The 24655-nt window shown below is 48.0% G+C and overlaps 2 protein-coding genes across 4 annotated transcripts in view; one reads left to right on the top strand and one right to left on the bottom strand.

Annotated features, from left to right (window-relative positions):
• The window catches only part of RAB5IF (RAB5 interacting factor), an 8609-nt gene extending 7999 nt beyond the window's left edge, over positions 1-610 (top strand). For all 3 annotated transcript variants that reach the window (XM_049650868.1, XM_049650867.1, XM_049650869.1), the window contains one exon: positions 68-610. In XM_049650868.1, coding sequence (XP_049506825.1) covers positions 68-109 — 42 coding nt within the window. In that variant the 3' untranslated portion in view covers positions 110-610. The remainder of the gene's footprint in view (positions 1-67) is intronic.
• On the bottom strand, positions 406-24655 carry SLA2 (Src like adaptor 2). Its single transcript, XM_049650862.1, has 8 exons — positions 23496-24655; positions 20345-20478; positions 15965-16064; positions 15518-15604; positions 13354-13457; positions 3064-3213; positions 2068-2200; positions 406-1665 (listed from the first exon to the last, which is right to left on the bottom strand). The coding sequence occupies exons 2-8, from the start codon at positions 20433-20435 to the stop codon at positions 1500-1502; spliced, it is 831 nt and encodes a 276-aa protein (XP_049506819.1). The 5' UTR covers positions 20436-20478; positions 23496-24655; the 3' UTR covers positions 406-1499.

The following is a 24655-nucleotide window of genomic DNA, read 5'->3' as shown; positions in this document are numbered from 1 at the left end:
TGGTTTTGTGGAATAGGGGCCCATGTGGACCCAGATGACTTATAAACATTGCTTGTCTCCTCTCTAGGTCATTTGGATCATTTTTTACACTGCCATCCACTATGACTGATGGTATACAGATCCCACCCGCTCTCTGTCCGGTCCAAAGGACCCTCCTAGTTACAGCACAGAAACATGATTGTAGGGGCGCCCCAGCCATGTGGAACCTGAAAGACCCATGTTTCTTGGACCAAGAATCAGCGTGTCGGGCGTCAGTGTTTTCTGCAAGGGTTGTGATCTGAAACTTTTTAAAGAACCATCCACCTTTTGGGGAAGCATTTCTGAATTGTCCATCACCAACCATTTCTTCTTGGATATCATCATGAAACACCTGTTTGCTGACTGGAGCTGTCGTTCAATTTGATAACACCTTTGGATCCGGATGAAACATTGTCTTCCTCACTTCTCCATCACGTGTACAGTTTTTAAACTATCAGTGGCATTTCAAGTCTTCTGAAAACAGTATGGCAGTATGTGCGTGGTCCATAGCACAGTACAGGCACCATCTAATAACAATTTCCATTGTAGAATGTTTTCAGATACTTGAATAAATCAAATCTTTAATTGAGAATCTGTTGATGATACCTGTTAAAGCCTTTCCCACCTAATCTCTTGCCTCCAAACCCTGCCCTCCATCCCCATTCCCCTTCCTCTTCTCCCTGCTCCTATAGCAGCTCCAGCCAGGCCTCTTTTCCTTAATGGGCAGCAGGGAAGTGAGGGGCTAGAGTTGGTGTAGGCTGTGGCCTTAGCTTTGTGGAGAGAGGCTTACCGACTTCTGATACCCCTGTCCTGCACTGAGAGACATGACTGACCTCACTACAGTGTGCTAGGCCCAGAAGGTGCCATTTTGCATTTGGCCACAAGATGGCAAGGCCATTGTAGCCAGGAAAGCTTAGGCAGGTTCAAATGATAAGCCACAAAACGAAAGAACTCAGAGCTAGGACTGTCTGGAGAAGAGGCTTGATGGGGCTGTTTGACAACTTGGACTGTCAGAGGTCCTCTTTGTTCTGGGGGCCAGATAGGGGCTGGACATCCTGGATTCTGTTGCTGGGTAGGATATCCATCCCTTCTGCTTTCCTGTCCCTTCTAGGCTATAATCCTACCTTCTGAGGTATGGTATTCTGATACATGTAAATTCTCTTTAAATGATTTTTTTTTTCTTGATGCTAGTGGTGGTTTCTACCTCGTGGGTGGGGCTATGGAGGTATAGAAGGGGACTCAACAGGCAGGGGTGGAAGATGGTACTGGAAATCCCAAACTCAGGTACTGACTGGGTCAAAACCCAGAGGTTTAGTCTCTTCGGAGCCCTGTCCCTATTCTCAGCTGGTCTTTATTTGAACTAGAGGTTACAGGTGGGTTCATGGCACTGGGAGAAGGTTAAGTGACTTCTTAGGGCTGAGAGAGGATATAGGTGGGACCCTGGATTGCCTTGAATGCTCCGGCTGAGCTGAACTGGGAGTCTAGGTGCCGCAGCCTTGGATTCCCTTTTGGTCTCTGCTTTGGTCCCTGGCATCATCCAAGGAGCTGTCATCAGTCAGGCTGATGTAGGAGCTGAGGGCATCCCGGAGTCCCTCACTGAGGAGGGAGGCCTCCCCTGTGCCAGGTGCTTCAGAGAACAGGAGGGAACTGTGGAGAGGGGAAGAGAGTTGGGTCAAGGAGCCTTGTCTTCCCTTGCTCCCCACACAGTTCAAGTTTTCACCACCTGAAAACTCACAGTGGCTCCCTGTCACTTAAAGCCCCAGCTTGACTCCTCCACTCAGGACTGGTGCTTTCTGTTGTACACCATCTTGTCTGACCTTCCATCCTGGCCATCTCTGATGTCTGGTCATGCCCTATATCCACTCCTTCTTTCTCCTTCCTGCCAGTCCCCCTACAGTCCTGGTGAGCCTGGCCTGGTCTCTACGAGGTTAGTAACTCACTGGTTCCCAGGTGTCCCTGAAGGTGACCAGTTCATTTGGGGTTGTGAGTTTCCAGGGGTGGGTCCTTCTGTCTCCGTTGTTCTGCCTTCATGCTGTGAGGTCCCCTTACCTGTCCAGCTCTTTCCAATTGAGTGGTGTCCTCTGCACAATCACAGGTGGGGGTATAGGCTTGCCAGGGAGTGAGCCAGCCCTCCGCAGGGCACAGGGCTCCTTGAGTAGGCAGCAGATGTCATCCGCCAACTCTGAGAAAGAGATGTAGACCCTTGATATGGCTGACTCCAGCCCTAGTTTCTTCCCTAACAACCCCCACCCTGACCACTTTCCTCATTTGGCAGGTAGGGGAATAATCAAAAAAGAATGGCGGGAGGCGGGTGGGGGGCTGGCTGGCTCAGTAGGTAGAGAGCACGTGACTTTTGATCTCAGGGTCATGAGTTAAAGCCTCATGTTGGGGCACACGTTACATTTTAAAGTGACAGGCGTAAGCCTCAAGCTGTTGATCTGGGGGCTGAGATGCAATCAGAGGTCATTCTGGGCTAGGTTTTAGAAGACTAGTTGGGTAGGTTGATGGACCTCTTAGAGTGCCAGTTTCTGGTTAGGAAAGTACTTTGGGAAAAAAGCTAGAGAATGCTTAATCTCTACTTGTCCTGTCAGTATCTACTGCATGGACCCACCCTCTAGGAAACCCCTGATCAGTTTTCCCAGGAGTGGTCTTTCTGCCCCTTTGACACTGCCCTAGTGGCTGTATCCTCCAGTCCCTGTAACAGGACAGGCACCAGGAAATGCTAAGAATCAACTGAATTGCACAATAGCAACAGCTTGGGGCCTAGTTCCTGTGGAGAGAACTGTGCTCAACATTGGGGTCTTGGACTCAGAACCATAGTGGTAGGTGAGGTATTGGTGCATGTTGACATGGGAGGTCCACGTGCCTCTGTCAGGGCATGGGATGAAGATAGAGCCCTCAGCCTAAGTTCTTGGCACAGGAACTGGCATGAAGATGGGAAGGCCCCTCTTTTGCCTGTCTGCATATTCTCCAGCAAGTAAAGTGTGCAAAGGTACAACTGTCTACCCCACGTGCCAGTCTAATGGAAAAAGGGAAAGGCCGTACCAGAGTAATGGTCCACCAAGGCCTGGAGTGAGGGGAAGGTGAGGCGTGGTGATATGTACAGCCAGCCATTATCAAGGCGCTGAATCCTGTAGTGTCTGATCCGGTCCCAGGATGCAGGGCGGCTGAGGCGGACTGACAGGGAATAAAAGCCTGAGGAGGAAAAAGGGTTCGAGGCAGGACTGAGGCCCTGCTGGGACCAGCCCAGCCCAAATTGGGACAAGGAAGAGATGAGAAAGGCTACCAGGTCCAGACAGAGGGAAGTTGGCAGGGGAGGGACAAAGACTTGCTCTCTTGGCCATAAATGACCACACATTCTTATTCGATAGGGCTCTTGTGAGGATAAAGTGAGACCATTCACACAGCGCTCAGGACAGAGCCTCGCACAGTTTACGTGAACATTAAGTATTGGCTGTTATTATAAAGACTTGGGTGGGCAAAAATGTTAGAATGTGAAAACATGTCTGTAGATGTCAGATTTAGAGGTCAGTAAGGACGTGCAGAAGGAGGAACTCTTACCCTGCTGGTGGAAAGATAATTTAATACAAGCCATTTTGGAAACAGTCGACATTAACTAGTTGAACATGCTCCTCACAACCAGCCATTTCATCCTAGCATGTTACCTTAGAAATACATGAACAAATGGGACCCCTGGGTGGCTCAGCCAGTTAAGCGTCTGACTTTAGCTCAGGTCATCTCATGGTTTATGAGGTCAAGCACCTCATCAGGCTCTCTGCTGCTGTCAGTGCAGAGCTGGCCTCAGATCCTCTATCTCCCTCTCTCTGTCCCTCCCCCACATGCTCACACTCTCCCTCTCAAAAATAAATAAGTACTTAAAAATTAATAAAAAAGAAATACATGAACAAGAATATTCATAGCAGCATTGTTTGGGAAAAGTCCCCAAACTTCAAACAGCCTATATGCATACAGCAGAATGGTAATAATATACAGCAGTAAAAGTTAACCACTACACATGTTAAGCATAGAAAAATACTAAAAATGAGCAGAAACATACATTCACAAGTCACAGAAGCATACATTCATCATGATTCTACTTAAAGTTCAGGGGCGCCTGGGTGGCTCAGTCAGTTGAGCGTCCAACTTCGGCTCAGGTCATGATCTCACGGTTTGTGGGTTCAAACCCCACGTTGGGCTCTGTGCTGACAGCTCAGAGCCTGGAGCCTGCTTCAGATTCTGTGTCTCCCTCTCTCTCTCTGCCCCAACCCACTTGCATTCTGTCTCTGTCTCGTTCAAAAATAAATAAACACTTTAAAAATTTAAAAAATAAATAAATAAAAATAAAATAAAATCTTTAGGGGCACCCGTGTGGCTCAGCAATTAAGTGTCTCCCTCTTGATTTCGGCTCAGGTCATGGTCTAAGACTGAGCCCCGCTTGGGACTCTCCGTTGAGCATGGAGACTCCTTGGGATTCTCTCTCCCTCTCCCTCTGCCCCTCTCGCTCTCTCTCAAAATAAATAAACATTAAAAAAATAATAATAAGAGGGGTACCTGAGTGGTTCAGTTGGTTAAGCATCTAACTCTTGATGTCGGCTCAGGTCATGCTCTCATGGTCTGTGAGTTCGAGCCCCACATCAGGCTCTGTGCTGACAGCATGGAGCCTGCTTAGGATATTCTCTCTCTCCCCCTCCCTCTCTGCCCCTCCCTCACTCATGTGTATGCTCTCTCTTGCTTGCTCTCTCACTCTCGCTCTCTCTCAAAATAAATGAACATTAAAAAAAAGAATGAAGAGGGGCCACCACTAAGGATCCTACAAAAATACATTAAAAGAAAAATAAGGGCATACTATGAACAACTTCATGCCAGTAAAAATTGTACAAATTGGATGAAATGGACAAATTCCTTAAAAGGCACAAATCACCAAAACTGATACAATAGTTTCCTATTGTTGCTATAACAAATTACCTCAAATTCACTGGCTTAAAACAACACAAATCTATTATCTTATAGTCCTGGAGGTTATAAATCTGAAATGTGTTTCCCTGAACTAAATCAAGGTGTCAGCAGGCCTGTGTTTCTCCTACAACTCTAGAGGATAATCCATTTTTTGCTTTTCTAGTTTCTAGAAGCCACCTGCATCCCTTAGCTCAGGACGCTTTCTCCATCTTTAAAGCCAGCAGTATAACATTCATCTCCAATCTGTTTCAAACTCTGATGCTTCTGCCTCTCTCTTATAAAGACCTTTGTGGGTGCTTGGGTGGCTCAGTCAGTTGAACGTCCAACTTTGGCTCACGTCATGATCTCTCAGTTCGTGGGTTTGAGCCCCCCATCAGGCTCTGTGCTGACAGCTCAGAGCCTGGAGCCTGCTTCGGATTCTGTGTCTCCCTTGCCCTCTGCCCATCCCCCACTCATACTCTGTCTCTCTCTCTCTCTCTCTCAAAAATAAACATTAAAAAAATTTAAAGACCCTTGTGATTTCATTGGGCTCATCTGAATAACCTATGACAATCTTCCTATATCAAAATATTCAATTTAATCACATCTACAAACTCCCTTTTACAATGTAAGGTGATATATTCACAAATTCCAGAGATTAGGACCTAGAAAACTCTGAGGGGCTATTATTCTGCCTACCATAGAAGACAACTTTCAAACTGACAGAGTATCTGCAAAAATCTATAGGTATACTTAATAAGAAAGACTGAATTTTTCCTTCTAAGATTGGGAACAAAGCAAGAGTGTACTCACCACTTCATTATCGTACTAGAGGTCCTAGCCAGTGCAATAAGGCAAGAAAAAGAGATAAAAGGTATACAGATAGGAAAACAAGTAAACTGTACTTATAGATAATATGATCATGTACGTAGTGAATCCTAAGGAATCTACAAAAAAGCAACTAGTGGGGTGATAGTAGAGTTGGTAGAGTATGAGACTCTTGATCTCGGGGTTGTGAGTTTGAGCCCCATGTTGGGTATAGAGATTACTTAAAAATAAAATCTTAAAACACAAAAATGCTACTACAACTATTAAGTGAATTTAGCAAGGCTATAGGATACAAAATGCATATACATCAAGAAGTGTGAGGCCCCTGGGTGGCTCAGTCAGTTAAGCATCTGACTCTTGTTTTTGGCTCGGGTCATGACCTCACAGTTCATGAGTTCAAGCCCCTGGTCAGGCTCCACACTGTCAGCATGGAGTCTGGGATTTTCTCTCTCTCTCTCCCTCTCTCTCTGCTCCTCCCCCACACGTTCTCTCTCTCTCTCAAGATAAATAAGTAAGCTTTAAAAAAAAGTGTGGAGTAAGTTCTCTGCTTCCTTTTCCTTATTCTCTGCCTGACTCTGAGGGCCCCTTGACTGTTGTACCTTTAAGAAGAGTCTCTTCTTGTGTGTCTGGGTGGTTCAGTTGTTAAGCATCTTACTTTGGCTCAGGTCATGATCTCACCATTCATGAGTTCAAGTCCCACATCCAGTGAGCTCAAGCCCTGCTTGGGGTGAGCTTGAACTCCGCTTCAGGTGAGCTCGAGCCCTGCTTTAGGTGAACATAAGCCCTGCTTTAGGTAAAACACAAGCCCCACTTCTGGTGTGCCCTGCTTCGTAATCTTTCTCTTTCTCTCTCTCTCTCTCTCCCTCCCTCCCTCCTTCTCTGCCCCTTGCTCACTTGTGCCCTTTCTTTCTTTTTTTCTCTCAAAAAAAGGAGGAGGGGAAGGAGGAGGAGGAGGAGGAGGGAGAGGAGAAGAAGAAGAGGAGGAGGAGGAGGAAGAGGAGAAGAAGAGGAGGATGAGGAGAAGAAGAAGGAAGGAGGAGGAAGGGGAGAAGGAGGGGGAGGAGGAGGGGGGAGAAGAAGAAGAAGAAGGAGAAGAAGGAGAAGGAGAAGAAGGAGGAGAATAAGGAGGAGGAGAAGGAGGAGGAGAAGGAGAAGGAGGAGGAGAAGGAGAAGGAGGAGGAGAAGTAAGAGGAGAAGGAGAAGAAGGAGAAGGAGAAGAAAAAGAAGAGTTGCTGTCTTTTCTTGGGGTGCCTGGCTGGCTCAGTCAGTACAGCATATGACTCTTGATCCTAGGGTTGTGAGTTTTGGCCCCACATTGGGTATAGAGATTACTTAAAAATAAAATCTTAAAAAAAAAGTATCTTCTGGAGCTGAGCTGTGACTCTAAAATGGCTTGTGGTTGGGAAAGGGCTAAATATTGGAGAATAAGCTCTCAAGGCCAATCAACCCAGCTGAACTAAGTGACCAAGTTCCTATATGCTCTGCAAGATTCTCCAGCCACTCCATGCTGGCCACTGTCGCCATAGTTACTAAAAGCAGTAAGGGTAGGTATACTGAGTATCTAGCTGATAGGGTCAGGGATAATAAGCTCTGTCAATCCCATGTGGGGTTGATAACCCACTGTGGACACAGGTCACCTACCAGTGCCATCTGTGACTGGCCTATGTGCTGGTATCCCGCTGTTCCTTCTCACTACATACCCCAGCCAGTCCCAAATACCTACTGCTCTTTCCCAGTTCCAGGACATATCCACTTTAACTCAGATTCCCTGGGCTCACAACACAGCCACATGCTATAACACCCCTGTTGTCCCATGCTCACTAGCTGTGTCTCTAAGCACATAGTTTGACCTCTCAGATCTGTTTCTTCATCTGTAAAGGGAAATAATGATTCTCCCAGTCTCACAGATCACCTCAAGGATTTGAGTGGTGAAGCACGTAAAGCATTTAGCAGTGTCTGACATGTAGCAAGCACCCAATAACCTGTATCAGGCCTCTGGTCCTTTGCACCCACTGTTCCTTTTATATTGAACACTCTTCCACCTGAGTAACCACCAGCTTTCTTTTACAACTCAGTTTTGTTCAGACAACTTCCCTCCAGAACACCTTCCCTGCCTGGGAGAAGCCCCAGCTCAAAGCTTGACCAGGCACCAGTGCTTTTGTGTCCTGCTCTGCCATCGCCTGTCCCTCAACCCTCCCTCACCCCAAAACACATATAACCAATCACGAACCTCCTGAAGGATGGTTCTGATTTATCCTTCCTCTATCTTCCAATCTCAGAAAAACAGCAGCACTGTGCCATCTGTTACTGAGCTCTAACCCTGGAGTCAACCTCACTGCTTCCATTCTCACGTCTCACATACAGCCTGACAGAAAACCCTACTGCCTACGTTCAGAACATAATCCAGAATCCAACCACTTCTCACCCTGGAGGAACCTGCAACAACTTCCCATGTGGCTTCCCACTTTCACCTCATCACCCCGCCCCCAAATCCTCTCAGCAGCAGTGGAGGGATCAGGTTATGTCACTCCCCTACTGAGAACCAAAGTCCTCACCCTGAAACACCCTGCATGACCTGACTCCCAGTGACCTTGGATCTGCTTCCGGGTACACCTGCCCTTCCTGAGGATGCATCTACCACAAGGACTTTGCATACTTGCACATGTCCCATGACCCCGTTCCTCTTATGCTGCTTTATTGTTTCTATGTGGTACTTACCATGATCGGACACTTTATTATTTATTTGTTCACTGCCCATTTTGCCAACTGGATTGTAGGTAGGGATTCTGCTTTTTATACTGTTTCATCCCTGCTGCTTAGAATAGTTGGCACAGAGTCACCATACAATATCCATTTGTTGAATGATTGAATGAATCTCTGCGATAAATGGCGGGCAGAGCCATGATTACAAGCAGTCTGGAGGAGGGTTTGCCACTATTTGCGCGCCTACCACTATTTATGAGCACCCATGGTATTCGGGGAAAGTCTGCCCCAGCTCTCCATCCTCTCCTCTCCCCTCAATTTCCATTCATACACTCATTCACTTATTCAGTATACATTCTTTGAGCACTTACTGTATGCCGGCACTGCACTGGGCCCAGACATAGGTAATTAGATCTTTATACTCTAGGAAAGAAGTGCTGTTCTGCTAGCACATGTCACAGCTGGAATTTTCCTTTATGGCCTTCATTTCAAATATTTAGTTCTTGTGCTCTTAGACCACATACGTTTTATTTTTTTTTTGTTTAAGAAATAAGTTTATGGGGCACCTAGGTGGCTCAGTCAGTTAAGCATCCGACTCTTGGTTTCAGCTCAGGTCATGATCTCATGGTTTCATGAGTTTGAGCCCCACATTGGGTTCCATGCTGACAGGGTGGAGCCTGCTTAGGATTGTCTGTCTTCTCCTCTCTCTGCCCCTTCCCTACTCATGCTGTCTCTGTCTCTCTTAAAATAAATAAATAAACCTAAAAAATAATAATAAGTTTACAGTAACTACAGAAGTGGTCGGGGTGGGATGGTGCCTGAGTGGCTCAGTCAGTTAAGTGTCCAACTCTTGATTTCAGCTCAGGTCTTGATCTCAGGGTCATGAGTTCAAGCCCCGAATTGGGCTCCATGTCCAGCATGGGGCCTACTTTAAAAAAACAACAACAACTGGGTACAAGGGTTGAAGGGAGATCCACTGGGAAAAAGGCAAGAGAGGTACAATGTCCTGGATTCCGGAAAGCTCTAGCTTCATTAGCCAATGTCACATCTTGGCCTGCAGGGACCTCTGGGGTCAGGCACCATGTTTTCCCTGGTGTTCTGATTATGATACCAGGAGGTGGGGTGAGGTCCATAGTGGTATGAGGGATCAGATAGGAAGCTGTGGCGGGGAGGCGGACCTAGCAGGACCTCCTGAACTTCATCTGCTGAGGCCTCTGAGAGGCTAATAGCCTTGGGGATGCTGCACCTTGGACTTTCCACTGTCTGCAGCCTGAGGATAGGAACCATGATCTAGCAGTCCTGACTCAGAGGAGATGCTCAACAAGTGCTTCCCAGCTGACAGAATAGACAGAAGTGAGCCCTTCAGTGGCAGGAAGCATGTCTTGATCCTCAACCTCCCTCACAGTTCCCATCACAGAACAGACACACAGTAGGACAGCAGGAAGGTGAGGGGGTAGGGGGAAAATGCTGTTGGGGCTGACCCTGGTGCTGACCTCTGGAGCAGTCCTGTGACCTCCACAGAGTCATCAGTGCCCCTTCACATACCAAGGTTTGGGGCCTGACTTGGGCCCTGCCATGATTTCCCCCAGGTTTAGAACATAGATGTGCCAGAGGGACTCTGGGGAAGATGGAGAGGTCTCACCCTCCTCTGTCCAGACTCTGAGTAGTGTTCTTGGGAGCTCACAGGCCCTAGGCCTCCCTCCTTGTTCCACACACAAACTCAAATTCCCTTCCCAGAGGTATGTTTGGACCTTGACACAAAGAACAATCCTGATAACATTCACTCAATCAATAGTTAATTACTATTATATATGACAATATGCATTATGTAAATGTAAAAAACATCGTCCCTTACTACTTAATTCTGGTTTCCCTAGATTAGAACTGGGTTTTCAAACTTAAAAGAACATAAGAACCATTCAGAGAACTTGTGAAGGAAGATTTCTAACCTCTGAGCCCTGTAAATAGAGTCAGAAGGGGCCCAAGAGTCTGTATTGTCAAGAAATTTCCCTGACAATTCCTGTACACTCATGTCTGAGAACCAATGTTCTGTGATGATACTCAGGCCTCATAGAGCTGCAGTGCCAAACTTTTTTTTTTTTTTTTACTACAAACCATAGTATGAAATTTTACACTGTGACCCAGGACACACTTAAAATTACTTAAAACAAAACTAGGATGAAACAATATTTCTCCCAACCCCAGTGATACACCTTGAAGTTTTCTGCTTATATTTCACTTCAAACACTCACTGGTCCAGATCCACTAAATGAAAGGGTCTCAACCCTGGCTGCATATCAGAATCACCTGGCAGGACTTTTACATCTTCTAGGGCATAGGCCACACCCCTGACCCATTAAATCAGAAACCCTGGGGGTTGGGTGCAAGGCATCAGTAATTTATAAAGCAGATGATTCCAACTTGCAGCCAAGGTCTAGATCAGCATTTGGTTTTGTTTTTTTTTTTCTTTAAGATTTTTTTTGGCCTGTGGGGGGCGGGGGGTGCTCCTGGGTGGTAGGAGCAGTTTAGCCTCTGACTCTTGACTTTGGCTCAGGGCATGATTTTATGGTTCATGGTTTCAAGCCCCACATAGGTCCTCGTTGTCTGTGCCAGGCCTGCTTGGGATTCTCTCTCTCCCCCTTTTTCTCTGCCCCTTCCCTTAACTCGAGTGTGCACACACTCACACACTCTCTCTCTTTCTCTCTCAATGCCCACCATAGGGCTCAAACTCATGACCCTGAGAGATCAAGAGTCACATGCTCTACCGACTGAGCCAACCAGGTGCCCCCTAAATCAATGGTTCTTAAAGTGTGGTCCCCAGAGCAGCAGCAACAGCATTACCTGCAAACTTGTTGGAAAGGCAAATTATCAGGTTCTGCCCTAGACCCACCAAACAAAAATCTGGGTGTTTGGCCAGTTCTTTGTTTTAAGTCCTCTAGGTGATTCTGATGGCCACTCAGATTTCAGACCCACTGCTCTAAAACCACTGAATTAAACTAATTTCTTGGCCCACAAAAGGGTTTCAATCTGCAGCTTGACAAACACTGCCCTAAAGGAAGCCTCAGATGACAGATTAGAAATTAGTACTGGGGAAACCATTGCCTTTTCTGCAGAACTGACAAAGCTCTTCCTTTTTTGATAATGAGAGCTGTATTCTGATCTACCTCCTTTTGGGATTGGCTATGGGAAAGCTCAGAGTCAAATCTAACCTTCATCTCAGTAATCATGTGGATGTTTATGGATCTTGAAAGATCGTTATGGATCCTTATCTGCTTTCTCCTTTATTTCCCAGCCAATTCCTCCTGCATATTTGCTTTCTTAGGAAAGGGGCAGTAAGTTCTGGTCACCATGTGGTTGTGGCTAAACCTGGCCAGAGAAGGGGTGGGGATGGGGCAGCTGAACATGGAACACTTCCTGTGGCTTCTCGAGATCACCGGGGCCTGGTTTGCAGCACCCTTGTCCCAGTTAGCCCCACTGCTGTGGTTTCCTGTTTGCAGCTGCTGCACTCAGGCCAGCCCCAGTCTCAGCCAGCCTTTGGGTGTGAGGGTGGGTTGCTGATGCTGCCTGGAAAGTATCAGAGGGGCTGGGGAGAAGTCAATCTAACGAGCTTCTGAAGGAAGGAGAAGGGAGGCAAAGATGTGCTGAAGGGGGCCTCAGGAAGGAGACTGGGAGCAAAGGACCCTGACAACCCATCATGGTTGGTTCAAATTAGGGCAAGCACAGGAGGCCTGTCCTCGCTCCCAAGTATCTCCTCCCTAGGCTTCCACTGCACTTGCAGTTTTGCCATTATTGTGACACATGGACCTTTCCTGGGAGTCTGAAGTGAGACGGACCTCAGCTGAGTTTGAATCCCAGCTTCACACTTAGTCATGTCTCTCCAGGCAGATCATTTCTCCTCTCTAAGCCTCACTTTCCTCATCTATAAAATAGGGACAGTGGAAATACAATCCCCCACAGGGTAGTTTGAAGGCACAAAAAGGTCTAACATAAACGTCAGCACAGCCACTCTTTCAACATCCCTCTCTGCCCTCACTGTAAGGGTCTCAGGACAGCACCTCAGAGGGAGGCAGGGCATCAGAGACAGACTCTATCAACTTTGTGTATTGTTTGCAAAGGTCCTGAACCTGAAATGGGAGAAGTCCCATATGAATGTGCAATGTGACATGTCCCTACCCCTCTTTGGGCCTCTGTTTCCTCATCTTCCCCATCTATACGGCAGAAAGAAGAAGATCAAGAGCTGACTTCTTTTTATTTTTTTTAATGTTTATTTATTGTTGAGAGAGACAGACAGAAGGTGAGCAGGGACAGGGGAGGGACAGAGAGAGAGGGAGACACAGAACTCGAAGTGGGCTCCAGGTTCTGCACTACCAGCACAGAACCTGATGTGGGGCTCAAACTCACAAGCTGTGAGATCATGACCTGAGCCGAAGTCGGACACTTAACTGACTGAGCCACCCAGGAGCCCCAAGAGCTGACTTCCAATGAGTTTTCTAGTTCTGATTGATGGTGAACCAAAGTACAGAGACCTTGTGAACTTGACAACTTTTTGCCAAGAGATCAGAATTGTGTTGTGTTTTGGGGAGGAAGGAATCATTGCTGGTCAGGGCAGGGAAATCATGTGACTGTACTCTATTACAAGACCCAGTTGCCAAAGTGTAGGTTGAGCCCGGATCCCCACTGTGGACCATTCACACCCACTTTTATAAATGGGCTCTTGTGGCAGCAACCTGGTGTCAGTCAGCCAGACTGCCCAACTCCAAAGCCAGGTACCATATAGCCCTTCACATCCAGCCTTCTACTTCTATCCCCAAGTCACCTCACACTTGACTCTCAGCATTCAAAGGAAAAGCCAGGACTGAGCTTACCCACCTCTCCTGGTTTGGCTCTCCCGGATGAGGAAGGCCCCTCCGGGGTTTCCAGGCAGCAACAGCAGTTCCTCAGCTTTCTCCCGGCTCAGGCCCTCATACAGCCACCTGGGGGAGGGACAGAGAGAAGTCACCCTGGAGTGGGGATGGGCCAAGACTCTACTCCACCCCTCCTCCATCTCTGGACCTCAGAGTTCCAACTGTACATGGTCTCCAAGGGCTCCCCAGCTTTGCCTTAGTCCTGGCTCCAGATGCCTCAGAGGATAACCTCATGGGGTCAGTCCCAGGTTTTTCTACCTGGAGACCTCATTTCCAAGTTGTTGGGGCTAGGGGCAGGTGAGGTGATCACAGACTCTCTCCTATCACTGCCCAGCTCCTCCAGTACCCCTATGCTAGCCACTCACCTTTCCAAGCCTTTACCTTTCTAATAATTGCCTGTTTTATTTTGTTGTTTTTTTTTTTTTAATTTCTTTTTTAACGTTTATTTATTTTTGAGACAGAGAGAGACAGAGCATGAACGGGGGAGGGTCAGAGAGAGAGAGGGAGACACAGAATCTGACACAGGCTCCAGGCTCTGAGCTGTCAGCACAGAGCCCGACGCGGGGCTCGAACTCACGGACGTTGAGATCACGACCCGAGCCGAAGTCGGACACTTAACCGACTGAGCCACCCAGGCACCCCTTGTTTTTAATTTTAGTAAGTATTTTATTTGAATGTTTTAAAGTTTAACTTTGTATTCAAAAAGGCATGTGAGTGAACATGTATTCATTATCAGTGAAATCTAACTCCCACTGGAGCTTTATTGTGGGTAGAAATGCTGGAACTAGAATGTTCAAGACATTCTAAAATCTTGGGAAAAATCATGCAGCCTATCAATCATCATATGTGCCTCCCAAAGCACAGATCTTCATAACCTATTCCTCGGTGCCTCTTTCACTGCTGGATTGTTGATTACTCTGGTCCTCTGTTTTCCTTTCTCCTTTCACTTAATCCTTCACCTATATGTTCATGAAGGACTTAACCACAGTGGAAAGTTTGGTGGTCTTGCAGGAATTTTTTTTGGCTTACTAGTCCATCAGCCTTCTAATGTCCCCAGAGCCATGCCCTATGGTCCCTGGGAAAACCTACAGAAGCCAACTCAATGGAAATGGCTGCCTCCCTGTCATCGTGTGAAATTCCACAGTCAAAGCCAAAGTCAGAGTTGAGTCAATTCCAAGTAAATAAATCAGAGAAGCCATGACTTGCTTGGTGCCAGCAACAAACTTAGCCTAGTTTTATAGTAAATAAAACAAGCCATTCATGTGACTTACAAACACTGGAAAGTAGATGGAAAGGCAAGGGAAGGGGACTCTGGGAGGTGGTGTTTCCTTGGCTGAAACTTCAGTACCACACTGGAGATGCAAAATCTCTTGCCAGCAGGGCCAGGCTATTAGGAAAAACGTGGGCAAGACGGGTTTCACCTGGATGCCGACAACCTCTGTGTGAGTTTATTCTACAAGATGTCCACAAGTCTCAGGATCCCTGCACTACTCTCATCAGAGCCAGATAGCCCCATGAGCCTCAGAAAAGGAAGGCCATCCAGTGCCAGAGCTGTACTTTCTCTCAGAAGAGTGGCTGTCACACACAGTGTACTTGTGTGACTCCATGTTAAGCAGGTAGATCCCACCAAAAGGCAGTTCACTTCCTTTCTCTCTCACGACACAGAATTTGCTCTGGAGTCAGTTTCTTTTGTCACTCACTCTGGGAGAGCAGTGGCCCACACTTTGTAAGAGACCCTGCATCCCCCATGTCCTGCCTTCCCTCGAGGCACCTCTTAGACAGGCTTGTTAAGTTGTGGGGCACCACCCCTCCATTTTCTTGCCTCAGGACATTTAGGACACATATTCAAGGCTACTCCCTTTCGGCATTCACCTTCACTGAACTCCTGGCCACCCTCCAAAGCCCAGAAGACATCTCTATGGGGCCTTTCTGAGCCCCCTCCTCCGGGCTCCCAAGTCTCACAGGCTGACCTGAGAGGGCTAGCTGTTCACTCTTCTTGAGGGCAGGGCCCAGGCCTGATTCTCCCCTCTCCCCAGTTTTGCTCAGCATAGGACTGGCCATAAAGGATATGCTTGTGGGAAGAGAAAGCAGGAAGTTCCCTTAAGTCGGGGCCTGGGGTGTGAACTCACCCATGGGAGATTTTGGCCACGTGGATGCTGGGGATGTTATATTCTGTGCCTGAAACTTCTGACACCACCGTCAACCAGTCTCCATCTCTGGAGAGAGAAAGGAGAGGGGAACTGCTCATTTAGGATTCATGAGGACCCACCAGGCTGGCTCCTGTGGCTGGCCACCTATCCCACCTGTGATTCCCAGGTTTCCTTGTACCACCCAGTGCTGGTACCTCTGGGGCAATAGATGGCAGGATTCAGGGCCCCCTGCAAGGCCCTGCCCACCTACTGTTTCTTCCTGCAGGTGTGTCAAGCTTCCTGAAATCATTAGGGCCATATGTGAGCTCAGCACCAAAGGCCATGCTCTTTTCTTCTGGAGGGAAGGGCCCCTTCTCCCAATAGTGTATCTTCAGGTGTCAGGGAGAGAAAGCAGAGCACCCCATCCTTCCCCGCAGGAGGACTTACTCAGAGATGATGGTCAACGGCTCCCCCAGTCTCAGCGACAGCTCTGTGTGCTCGCCTACCGGGAAACTGCTCAGGGCCACAGCTGTGGCCCTGTTTCTCTCTGCATAGAGGGACAGAGATGGTCACCTTTTCGGCTAGTCCTCCCTCCACATGTGAAGTCTAGTGGAGTCCAGGCTTCCACAATCAACTCCCTCATGGGCACCCTGGGGATCATGCCTGCTGGGATTCCAAGAGGGTCACCCTGGAATCTGAAGCTTTTTCAGTGGGCCTCTGCAGAGCCCTAGGAGTGCCCAGACATCTTTTGGAGTCACCTCAGGCAATAGGTTAGTGTGTCAAGAGGAGTGGGGCCCCTGGCTATAATCCTCTTTTATATGGAGATCTTCAAGAAGATTTTTATAAAAGGATTCCCCTGCTCAGCAAACTTAAAAACTACAGCTCTAATCAGGTTATCAGCACAGATCTCTGAGGTCAGTTTCTACAAGTTCTAATGACATGGGCACTGGATGGACTAACTTTGAGGGCTGAAGTCCAGGGTGAGCACAGGAGGAGGAGGGCTCCTGGAGGAGCCAATGAAATCACAGATGTGGACAGGCTTTGTAACTCCACAATGCCACGCATGTGGGGAGCATGGCTCTCCCATGGTCTTTGTCCAAAATGACAGGTGTAGGTCTGTGCTGCTGAGAAAACTTGGGGTCCCAGGGGCCCACTATACCAGGCCTGGCCCAGAGTAAACACTCAGCAAGTGTATGTGGCCCAGTCAAGCAAGCATCCTGGCCACATGCCTGCCATCCCTTACTGAGTGGCTGCTGAGTGTCAGGATCTGACTGGGTGCTGCACGCATCACCTCAGCCCTCACAAGCCCCGGGGTAGTCCTCTCTGGTCAGCCCCACTGCTCAGCAAGACAACTGAGATGAGGTAGGGTACTGTGCCAGGAGTAGCTTCTATGGCATTCCCTGTCCCTCTTCCCATGGGGCACTGTTGGGTTGGGTGACCATTGTGGCTTACTCATGGGTCCAAGTTGGGGGGACTTGGCTGGACAGCTGTAGCACCTAACCAAAAAAGTCCAGACCCTCTGGGACACTGACATTCAGAGAGGAAGCCATGGAGCCAGAGGATGCTAAGCCTCCCCTTACCCCTGCCCCATCACACCAGGACTGGTCCCAAAGACCAGTGGTCATGAGGCCCAATGTTGAGGTTGGATGGTAGGTGGCAAGCAGCTCCCTCAGCACAGGATGTTCATCCTTCGTCCACCTCAGGGATCAGCCTGCCCATTCTAACTAGACCTCCTGATATCTGTCTGGGCCTTCTCATCCTGAAAACCCTGCCCTCCACAGGCTGCTGAGAGCCACTTCACCCACATCCAGTGTCCCTCCCTCTCCTTCCTCCTTATCCCAGTTCATCAGGGGTCTCTGAAACAAAGGGAAAAGAGAGACAGACTTGTTAGCACATCAGTGCATCAATCTATGAAAAGCAATCAAGGTCAGCAAGAAAAGTTTATCTGTCTCATAGATGCTCCTGAAGGATCCAAGGCCTCAGCAGGCTCTATGAAGCCTTCTAGACAGATGCCCCAGGAGATGGGGAAGGGAGAGCAGATGAACAGACAAGGACCCAGGGGATGGGTGGGGCAGACCCAGATTTGGACACTGTGTGATATAAGGGCCTATGCTCCAGGTGGACATGGGAAGAATGACACGGCATTCCCAGAAAGGGACCTGGTTCCTACATGTCCTCCCAGACACATGTGCCGATCCACATGGTGACCACAGAATGGAGCTCCTCAGAGCTGTCTATATAGCACAGGGCCTGGCCATCACATGGTGCAGGGAAATGCCTGATGCCTGAAAATGCCTGATGCCCAGATAAACAATGCAAGCAAGTCTTGTGGAGGGCATCCTTCAACAAGGATGGCCTGGAAGGACCCCTTTGCCTCCTGGAAGCCCTGGAATTGCACCCCTACTTGTTACTGAGCTGCGTATGCTTGCTGTCCCACTCACTGACCATCCTCCTGGACAACTCGCCTTCATCCTTCACTCCCTGGATAAAATGTCCCTTCTTGGTGAAGTCTTTGTGATGAGTCCCTCAGCACACACTTTCAATAAGAACCCCTTAAAACACACTGTCACCAAAATATAACAACTGCAACTGACTATTGGTTTAGCTCCTGTCTCTGGGACTTGACTGTCTCTGAAGGCAGGGGCTGTGCCTATCTTGTCCATTCTATGTCCCTTGGCCCTGGCACAAGGCCTGGCATGTGGTAGAGCCTTGGTAGATTCTGAACAGATGCAAGACTGATGGACAAATGACTCATGGAAGGGGCTGCCCCAAATCTGTCCTCTTGCTGGGACCAGGGGTTGACCTACCAAGATAGAGGCCCACCCTTCCCCCTGGAGACCCTGTCAGAGAGAGGAACACAGTTCCCCTCAGGTCTCACAGGCAGGGAGAACCCCCAGAGCACCTGCCGGAGGTCAGCCCCCTCAGCAGCCTGGCCATGACTCAGAGCAGCACTGGGGCCGTGGCCTGTGGCTAGATTCAGAGGAAATGAGGGGGAGGTCTGTGTGGTTTCCAGGTCTCTTCCTGCTCAGTCTGGTGGGCCCCAGGCTCTTTGTGCAGACTGAGTGGCTACAAAGAGGCAGCTGCCTCCCCAACAGAACTACAGAGCCCAGGGCATTAATGCCTGTGGGAGGCTGGCATTAGGAAGATGAGGATATCAGGGGCAGGGCTGAGGAGGGGAAAGAGGCCTCAGCTATTGCAGGGGAATTTTCAGATTGGGGATAGCTTCTGCCCAGACATCCAGGTATTTGGCTCCGTAGTCTCCTAGTTCTGTTTAAGTGTGTGCCCATGTCAGTCCTCCTAAAAGTGCTGCTTGGTTTAGAGTAATTTGTTATCTGTGATGGTTAATTTTATGTGTCAATGTGGCTGGCCCACAGTACCCTGATATTTGGTCAAACACCAGTCTAGAAGTCTAGATGTTGCTGTGAAGATAACAATTTGTTTGTTTGTTTGTTTTGTTTGTTTAGAGAGAGCAAGAGAATGTTTCTGAGTCGGGGAGAGAGGCAGAGTGAGAGAGAGAGAATCTTAAGCAGGTTCCATGCTCAGTACAGAGCCTGGAGTCCAACGTAGAGCTCAATCCCATGACTCTGGGATCATGACCTGAGCCAAAATCAAGAGTCAGATGCTAAACCAAATGATCCATCCAGGTGCCCTGAGATAACAATTTAAATCAGTGGACTTTGAATAAAGTAGATTACTCTCCATAATGTGGGTGGTCCTCATCCAGTCAGTTAAAGATCTTAAAACAAAAAGACTGAGGTTCTTAAAGCAAGAGGGAATTCTGCCCCAGACTTGACTGCAATCTTAACTCTTCCCTGGGCCTCTAGCCTGTCAGTCTATCTGGCAGAATTCAGACTTGCCAGCCCCCACAATTGCATGAACCAATTTCTTAAAATAAATTCTGTGTCCACACACACACACACCCACATACAGAAACCCTATTGGTTCTGTTTCTCTGGAGAACCCTGATGAATACACCATCAAAACCCCAAATCAGGATGTGATTCGAGAAACTATTTGTGGGTTGTTTGGGGGAACAAGAAACAAACTGGGGCTATAGTTTTGATACCAAAATATTAGAATTTCTAGGATATTTTGATTGTCCTAAAAATGGGCATTTTCAGTCAGGACTATCTTAAAAATCATAGTTGTAGGTTCAGCGTATGCATTATATGTCCCAGTTTCTTCCAATTATCATGTCTTTAATTTTGTTCCAAATATTGTACAGGCTAAGAGGAGACACTTTGCAGCAATAATGTCCAATAGAACTTTCTGTGATGATGGAAGTGTTATAAAACTGTGGTGTCCAATAGGTAAACACTAGCTACATATGGCAACTGAGCACTTGAAATGTGGCTGATGTGACTGAGGAGCCACATATTTAATTTCATTTTAATTAATCTTACTTTGAATTTAAATAGCTGCAAATGGCTAGGGGCTATTATACCGGAAAGTACAGCTTTGGAGAGCTACAGAAGTGGAGCTGGTCTTAGATTTGGTCTTGGAATTAGCAGCTCAATTTCCTAATAAACTGGTTGAGGAGTAGGGAAGCCTTGGGAGACACCTAGGGGACTAATACGCCCTCTTGGTTAGCACCTGTTACTCACATTTTCTAGTTTATCTAGTTGTTTAATGTTCTGACTGCTGAAATGTTAAGCTTCCCCAGAGCAGGGACACTGCCTGTACGGTTCACAAAGAAGGGCCTGGTATACAGCAGGCACTCACTGACACCTGAAGCCATGCTGGAGTGGCTGGTCAGGAAAGCCCACAGAGGCAGTGGTGTCTGGGGCTGTGCAACCTTACCGTGTGTGGGAAGGGCCCACAGCCTACCTGCTTGCGTGGGCACAGGGCCTGGGCCTTGGACAGAGGGGCTTGAGCTTGGGCTTGGCTGGGTTTTCCCTCTGCTGGGCTGTCCTCCCATCGTTCCTCAGCAGACCACTCAGAAGCACAGGGTCAAGGGAAATCTGAAAGAGATACTGTGATGGACACAGAGGCCCCGGATACCCAGACACCCTTTCCCTTCCCAGTTCAGCCCTGCTGGCAAAAGGGAATGATGCCCCTCCCAGCAGGACCAGACTCCAGCCCCTCCACCAGACTCAGGAGGCTCTCTGCAACTAGACCATTTTCTCTGGCAGGCCTACCTTTTCTACACTGCAGCCATACTCTACTCTTTTTTTTCTGGGCTTTTGCCTATGTGGCCCACTGGTTGGAATGTCCTTTTCCCTCTTGGGGCCTGTCTGGATCCCACCCTTCCCTGGCAAGATTTCCCTGAATCCCCCAGCCCTCAGCAATTATTCCTATGACAGGCCTACTCTGAACTATTTCCTGATGTGGGATCACATTCTGCCACTGGGTGGCAGGGCACAATGACAGGACCCATGGCTAGGGTTAGAGGTGGGCAAGGGTGGGGATCCAAGGAGGCTTGGGAACTCATGTCACAACAAGCTACGGTGACACTGAGCAGTTATTAGTGCTCAGTGTCACTGTTTTGCACAGGGCAAAGTAAGATGACTAGGAGACTGCATGCCATAGCAATGACTTATAAGGCTTTGGAGGGATTGGCTGTTGAGCCACTTCCCTGCTTTTTGCCTCCATCTGAAAAATGGGGATAACAATACCCAACATCCGGGTCCAAGAGATAAGGCATGAGAAAAGCTTGGCCAGGGCCCACGTTTCGTTTATTGTGTCCTGAATGTCACTTCACCAGAGGCCACTCTCTCTGTCGACTCCCTGTTGTGCTCCTCCTCAAGTTGTTGTTTATTGTTGTTTTAAGATTTTATTTTTTAAGTAATCTCCACACCCAATGTGGGGCTCAAACTTACAATCCCGAGATCAAGAGTTGCATGCTCCACTGACTGAGGCAGCCAGGTGTCCCCTTCCCAAGTTTTAATTATTCATTTATTAGAGTGTTTACTTGTTTAATTTGCCATTATTCTATGGCTCAATGAGTACAAAGATCTCTTTTTGCCTATTTCCTCAACATTTCATGAGACATTTGGCCCATAAAAGGCACTCAACACACATTAGCTAAATGGACCAAAGTGATTATTAGCTCTTTGGACAAGTGTCTTATCCTTAGGATAATTTTTTTTAATGTTTATTTTTGAGAGAGAGAGAGAGAGAGACAGTGCACAAGTGGAGGAGGGGCAGAGAGAGAGAAGAGACACAGAATCCTAAGCAGGCTCCAGGCTGTTAGCACAGAGCCCAACGCAAAGCTCAAACTCATGAACCGTGAGATCATGACCTGAGCCAAAGTCGGACACTTAACCGATTGAGTCACCCAGGCGTCCCTAGAATCATTTTAATTCCCAGGTTTCTAGGGTAATGCTAATTTTTTCAAAAACTTTATTAAAGTAATTCAGGGAGGTAGTTTCATTCTTTCAGATGGTTCCATCCTTTTCAGTAGAGACAAGGAATAATTATACCAGTTTGGTTCTCTGGAGGAGATCACAGAATGGCACAGTGACATAGCACTGGCCTTGCCTTTGAACCCTTCACCATGCCTGGTTAAGTATGGGTTTCTGTCATCATCATGGAGAGTTCAGTACTCATGAGGATGGAGCTTTTTAATAGAAAATAGGCCCATCTTCAGGAAATGGCTTCCAGCACCTACTTCCTGCTCAGACTTTGGGATCCTGAAGCTTTGAACATTCATGGGTTTGAACATTCTTGTTGCTCACCAGCCTTTCCTTTCCCCTTGGGTATCAGATACAAGCTCTATGCTTAACTGTGCAGACACAAGTCCAGAAAAATCTCAGAGAGAAATCTTTCCTGGGTAGCATGAGTGATTAATTCAGACCAACCAGGTTCCATTTGTGACCTTGGGCAAAGCACATAACCTCTGTCTCATCTTTGAATCAGGGATAGTACCAACTATAGTACCAACTAGGTTGTGGGGAGAAGTCGGGGAGCCTGGTATAGAGTGCTCAGTAAAGGTTAGTTTCCTTTTCCCTCCTTCAACAAGACAAAGTCACCATAGTCACCAACTTTACTAAACCCAGAGACTTCTTTCTGCAGCAAGTGGAGCTGGCGGATGGACCCAAGAGAGGTAGGAGAGCCACAGTGAGGCTGGAAGCTCCCCAGACCTCTGCCAGCTCCCTTCACCTGGCCTGGTCAGGGCCAGGGCACTTCCTCCGGGCAAATGAAGACCACGGGGTGTGCAGGCCTAGGAGGAGGAGATGTTGGCCAAAACTTTAGAGAGAACCTAATTATTAATTGCACAAGTCTTTGAAAAATTAACTATGTGCGAGGCACTTTCTAGGGGGCCCAGGCCAGTGGGTGGAAGGAAAACAGTAAAGGCTGCTGAGATCAGCACACTGCCTACAGTTGTTTTTTGATCTTCTCACTTGATCATTTGAGAGGTCGACAGCTTTGAAACCCATTCACGTACAGTGATCGGGGTGATCAGGGCTCAGAGAGAACAACCTCATGTTCACTGTCACGTAGCTGGTTAGTGCAGAGCCTGGGTCTATAATCCACATCTTTGTTTTTGTGCTTCTGGAGATAATTTCTCAGCGGCAGAGGTTAAGAGTGATGAATTTGATTAAGCTAAAGGGAGACCTCTCTCTCTCTCAGCTGAGAAGTATCACCCTTTTGAGAGGAATTGTAGACTTTATAGCCTTCAAAGATTATAATCCAGACTCCTCTCATTCACTGACGTTGAAAGGCTGTAGCCAGAGGGGGGCCCAAAATCATACAGCAAATTGGTGACTGAGATGGGACCAGAAGAGACATGAAGACAAGCTGGAGGAAATAATGTAATGCTTTGGGGACAGGGGAGGCCAAAGGCCTGGGTTCCTTTGGGGACCCTCAAAACCACCCCCTTACATCCTCAACAGAACCACTTCTTTTCCTGGAACTCCTTCCCCCACTGTAAAGCTCACTCCCAGCCTCTGGGGGGACCATCCTTCCTCATAGTCCTGAGACCATACTTACATACTTACAAACATACCAAGCTTACGTACCAAGCAAACATACTTACTGGTTTCCAGTCATCAAAGCTTGGGGCCAGGGCTCAGCTTAGATGCATGCTTTGGCTGGAGAGGATAGGGCTTTGGAGGGTCCTTCTGGACATCTTCCAAAGTCCTTAGTCCTAGGGCACCCAGAATCCTCTCAGCTTGGGAGTGTCTTCAGAGAGATGCTCTTGGTATCGTTGTGGGTAGCTCTGCATCTGCAGTGCTCAGCAATTTGTACACCTGGGATGAGAAAGGAGACTCATGCTCCTTAGAGACCCCCAACTGGGCAGCCCTCCCAAGCACAGCTAGGCCAGGGAAGAAGGCTCGAGGCTCTTTGAGCTCTATCATAGGGTCTTTGGGGCTCCCAGCTCACATCTGCAGGCTCTGTGGTTCTCACAACCACCCATTTCCTCTGACGGCATCACAGACCATCAAGGAGCCACCTTCCCCAAGTTTCTGTTTCTAAAGGAGAAGCAGCTGCCTTGTCATCCTAGAGGGAGAGGTTTTTCTCTGGCTTTGTGGCTTGGTCTTGCCTGAGGAACATGGAATGAGGTAAGTGAGGAGTTTCCCATGCTTACCTGACCATTATAATCACCTGAGTCTCTCGCTGGTATCAGATTCCTGGGATCCCCCATCTTCTGTGTCCAAGTCACCAGAGGAAAGCCAAGGAATCTGAATTTTATACACTCCCAAGAGATTCCCTTGACTGGCTTTGGGGGAAACACTGCCTTGGAGTGATGTGTCCTAATCTTTAATGTGTATAGGTATTCCTTGGGGATCTTGTTAAATATTTATTTTTGAGAGGGAGGGAGGGAGAGGGACAGAGAGGGAGGGAGAGAAGGAGAGAGAGGGAGCAGATACACTACTGGGGGAGGGGCAGAGAGAGAGGAAGATCATGACTTGAGCTGAACTCAGAAGTTTAACCGACTGAGCCACCCAGGCTCTCCTTTGGGGATCTTATTAAATAGCAGATTCTAGTTTGGTGGGTCTGGGGTGGGACCTAAGATTCTGTACTGCTAACAACTCCCAGGCAATACCCCACAATGCTGGTCCATGAACCACTTTGGGCAATAAGACCAAGACAGTGGTTCTCTAAGTATGGTCCCAGGCCAACAGCCTCAGCATCATCTGGGAGTTTGTTAGACATAAAAATTCTTGGGCCCCATCTCAGATCTGCTAAATCAGA

Source organism: Panthera uncia (assembly GCF_023721935.1).
Source record: "Panthera uncia isolate 11264 chromosome A3 unlocalized genomic scaffold, Puncia_PCG_1.0 HiC_scaffold_11, whole genome shotgun sequence".
Lineage (NCBI taxonomy): Eukaryota > Metazoa > Chordata > Mammalia > Carnivora > Felidae > Panthera > Panthera uncia.
This window is presented reverse-complemented; position numbering and strand designations above follow the sequence as displayed.